At 31.6% G+C, this 4,645-nt stretch overlaps 1 protein-coding gene across 1 annotated transcript in view; it reads right to left on the bottom strand.

Moving 5' to 3' along the window:
* Positions 1-4,645, bottom strand: part of Dmd (dystrophin) — a 2,056,279-nt gene that overhangs the window by 1,185,254 nt on the left and 866,380 nt on the right. The window contains exons 39-40 of the mRNA XM_031364700.1: positions 4,220-4,372; positions 3,179-3,361 (exon numbers count right to left, since the gene is read on the bottom strand). Of these exons, the coding sequence (XP_031220560.1) occupies positions 3,179-3,361; positions 4,220-4,372 (336 nt within the window). The remainder of the gene's footprint in view (positions 1-3,178; positions 3,362-4,219; positions 4,373-4,645) is intronic.

Here is a 4,645-nt window from a genome sequence, read left to right as displayed (position 1 = left end):
TGTAGACCAGGCTGGCCTTGAACTCAGAAATTCGTCTGCCTCTGCCTCCCAAGTGCTGGGATTAAAGGTGTGTGCCACCATGCCCGGCTCATGAGATTCTTATGTGAATAAACTTACCTCTCGTCTAAAAAGAAGTTTATTTCAGTGGTATCCCTTTGTGTGTTTTTGTAAGAATGCATGTTTGTGCAGGCTCATATGTGTGTGCAGGTGTGTGTTATGTGTGCTCTTGTAGAGGCTGCCAGCTAACATATGTTCTTATTCCTCAGATATTAGACCTTTAAAATATTCATTCTCACTTGCCTTGGTCTCAGGCTGGACAGGGAGCATGAGAGGTTCAATTGCACTTACTCAAATCATAAACTCATGGCATAATAGCTAGATTTGTTTCTTGGTTCAAGGGACCAAGCTCAGATCCTCATGTTTGTGCCACAAACACATTAGATTGAGCTATGTACCCAGCCTTTTAAAGTTATACTTCAAAGAGTTTCTATAAAACAAAATTTAGTGTTCATAGATAATTTATGACATTATTTCATTACCTTCTGGTTTATGCCAAGGCTCTAAAGTGAGTGACAATTTTTCTTATTATTTCCTTAATCTGTATGTCTCCTCAAAATTCACTATTTATTATTTTAGATGCATGAGATTTGTTCAATTTCTGAGTTCGAGTATTAGAACCCTAAATAATTTTAGGAAATCCTAAGCAGATTCCATCCCAGAAATTGTTTTTATTCCAATGTGAACACTATTTCTCTGGTCTCTTTTATATACTGAAGGCAATTCTTGAGGTTCTAAACTTATGCAGGGATTTTATTTCCATCTCTATAATGAATCTTGTACATATCCATGTAGACTTCTTGATTGTAACTGTTCAAAAATATTTTTTAACTATTAGGTTCAGTATCACAGATGATGATATATGTATTTATGCCTTCCGTTGAAAAGTGGGCTTTATCTGAGCTTTTATCCAGATTTTAGATGCTTTGTGAAAATCAGTCACTTTGCTGTATTATCAGAAATCCATTCTACCTTAACATATATTTCTTTCTTAATCATCCACTGAAGTATCAAATAACGTAATAGGAGAAAATACAAAAAGAATTATAGAAATGGCTACAACCATTGCAATTAGGAAAAATGTAGTAAAATAGATGGATAGAATATATGTGTAATTTCTTTCTTAACCTTTGTGATATGTTAATTACAGTATTGAAGTTGAGATGATGAAAATACTATAAGCAACTAACTTCTGGGTCAATAATTACCTTGGCAACAATTAATAGATTTTATATTCATAACTGCATTTCCTAAAGAACATTCTGTCTCCAAATAACAGTTTATTTTCCAAGAATATTATATTGCAAGCTGATAATGCTTGTTTATATTTCAAAGTTAAGACAAAAAACTGTGTGGTATTTATGCAAAGAAAATATTATATATATATATATAATTATATCATTTACCATTTATGAACAAAAATGGATTTCATAAGCTATGAACTATTTTCTAAATGTCCTATTAAATAAAATCAAAATTATTTTACTAGGACACAGTGAGGTAGTTCCAAAGGGAAAATATTTGCCTTACAAGGATCATGACTAGGATTTGTTTTCAAGCTCCAGGACCATGTATATTTATATTATTTGCAATCACATATGTTCCAGAGTAAGTAGAATCCCAGTCTTCCTCACCACCACTACCACCAATTATTGATGGCTGGGACCTGAATAATAATACCTGAAGTTTTCTCATGTAAAATTTGACCTGCACTGCACACATGTACATTTAATCATACCTGCATTCACCCCACACACACATGAGCTCTTCCACACACACACAAATTATTCTACTTGGATTTTTTTATTGCCTATTGTAAGTCTCAGTGACTTGTCATATTTTTATGTTAAATGTGCAAAATCATAGACTTTAATGTTCAATCAAGTATAATTAAGACTTAAAAGAGTTCCAGTATTTTTTTTTAATTTTTAAAATTTTGTGAGATTAGCTGACCTTGGATGCCTGTTTCTGCTATGTGAACCTCATAACTTTCATAATTACAAGCATGTGCCATCATGCCTGAATAGTAAGTATTTCTGTTTATTCAAACTGCTTGCAATAGTTAACTGCAATTAAACTTTAGATTACTACATTCATAAATAACTGTATACTTATGAATTTTCTAAAAAGTTTAAAATATATCACAGCAATCTGCCATGTATTTTTACATACACGTTCATAAGATGGTTATTTGAATTACCTTACATGTCTTACATATTCACTGCTTTGCGTCATGTGGAATTAATAATATCACAAAAGAAATATCATTTTTAATTGAACCCCATGCAGTTAATATTTACACAATGAAAACTGGTTGAGTTTCTGTTTCATATCCTCCAGCCTAACATTTCATCTCAGACATATATATCCTGGGTTTGTGATGAGTACATTCTGGAAATTATAGATGGTAGTCATTCTTCTTCAACCTTCTAAGAACTTGAAGTAGGAATAAAAAGGTATTTGTCAAAAAGTCTCTGTAGTTTCTACTTTTTTACAAATATTCATGACTAATTATACAACTTTGCATTGTGTTTTCAAAGAACATATCAGAAACATTACATCCTCTTGATTTCTTCCATCAAATATCAACATATCATGAGCCATCCTGTTTGCCTAATGAGCACTGTGACACACTAAGTGCCTAATCCAAAAGTAAAGTCTGTAGTAATATATTTCAAGTCAATAAGATAAGATCTTATGTACATTGTGATAATATATTCCATAAAATATTTATTATTTACCATGTATACAGTGAGAAAGTAAAATTAGCATGGGATGATCTCAGGAAAGCAATACATATTTCTGGATTAGACACTGAAGTAAATAAATGTATGAGAAGTTGAGAAATTCACATTGCCAATGTTATGAAAAATGATGCAGCAAAATAAATTAAGATGTATATTTTTCATTTTGAATAAGGGGGATTTTTCCTGTCACTTGTTCTTTTGTCTTATTCTTGAAAATTAACTTTTGAGTTACAGAAGCCCAACGTGAAGGGAACTACTCACTTTTAGAATGCACACTATTTTTATTGAGCCCAGATTTTTGGTGTTGTTAGTAGGCTTCTGTTAATATAGTAGTAGCTGCAAACACATACGTGGGTTTGCCAGTAACAACTCACAATTTGTGCAAAGTTGAGTCTTCGAAACTGAGCAAAATTGCTCTCAATTTGCCGCCAGCGCTTGCTGAGCTGGATCTGAGTTGGCTCCACTGCCATTGCGGCCCCATTCTCAGACAAGCCCTCAGCTTGCCTGCGCACTGCATTCAGCTCCTCTTTCTTCTTCTGCAATTCACGATCAATTTCCTATTGAGCAAAATCAATACAGGGCCCAGGGCAGTTAGCTAACCATGTCAACCGAGCTACAAGCAGCAAATACTTCTCTCAGAATTTTCATAGGCTGTTGTTCCTTTATCTTAATTTTTCGCAATTTATAAATAATGGAAGGTGTCACTGTCATCCTCAGCCAATAAGCCAAATATAATTTTAGGTATCATTTGAATGCTCAGTTTAAGGTATTCTAATTAATTTATTAAATGTTAAAATTTTGGCTCATGAATTGTTTTTGGTGCTTTGAGAAGTGACCAAAATTGGAGTGATATTTTTTTCATTATTTATGAGGGATAATCCACATAGAATATAATTTAGAGGGTAAGTGACTACAACTTTTATTTTCTTTTTAAAGGTTTGAGGAACTCAACAGAGAATGAAGCAAAATAAAATGAAAATAATAAGAGAAAGAAAACATCTTTGGACAATTTGAAAATAAATTTATAGAGATTTGACAGTGATATGAGAAGATGCTCTGATGAAATGAATGTGCTAACATGAGTAAGAAGTCGTCCATGTACCGATAAGTCATTAGTTCATCTGGAACAAAGATACACAAAGTCAATTACAGTTTTACCAGAAAACACATGACAGTTAGTTATTCATTTCACATTGTCTAAAAGTAAATCATTTTATTCATTCAACAATATGTCAATTAAAAACACGTAATACAATACAATCACTGAAACAAAACACAATACAAAAAATACATCAAAACACAGACCAAGAAAAAAACCAGAACATTAATATTTTATACATGATCATATTAGATAATATTAAAGTAGTTAAAATCTAGCATCAAAACCTAGTATTGCCACTCTAAAACAACTTTACCTTTAATTTTCTTTCATCTCTGGGTTCAGGTAGGCTGGCTAATTTTTTTTCAATTTCATCCAAGCATTTCAGGAGATCATCAGCCTGCCTCTTGTACTGATACCATTGGTGAGAAATTTCTAGGGCCTTTTTTCTTCTTTGAGACCTCAAATCCTGTTCATGATATAGATATTATTAAAATATCAATATCAATATATATATATATAATATACTCTTTGTTATAGTTATTTATAAAAACTACATTTGTACTGTTGCATTTCAAATTATATAAAAATCATTTAAATACAGAACATGCATAAAATATTAAATTATGTATAATTATGTATTAATGCATTAAGATCTATGAACACAAGCTAAGAAACACAAATAACATATTTATTCTTTACATATTCAACCTTGCTTACATTTTTTTTCTTTTTTTTTTTT

This window comes from Mastomys coucha, chromosome X, assembly GCF_008632895.1.
Source record: "Mastomys coucha isolate ucsf_1 chromosome X, UCSF_Mcou_1, whole genome shotgun sequence".
NCBI classification, from domain to species: Eukaryota; Metazoa; Chordata; class Mammalia; order Rodentia; family Muridae; genus Mastomys; species Mastomys coucha.
The sequence above is the reverse complement of the archived record's forward strand: the minus strand, read 5'-3'. Positions and strand labels throughout refer to the sequence as shown.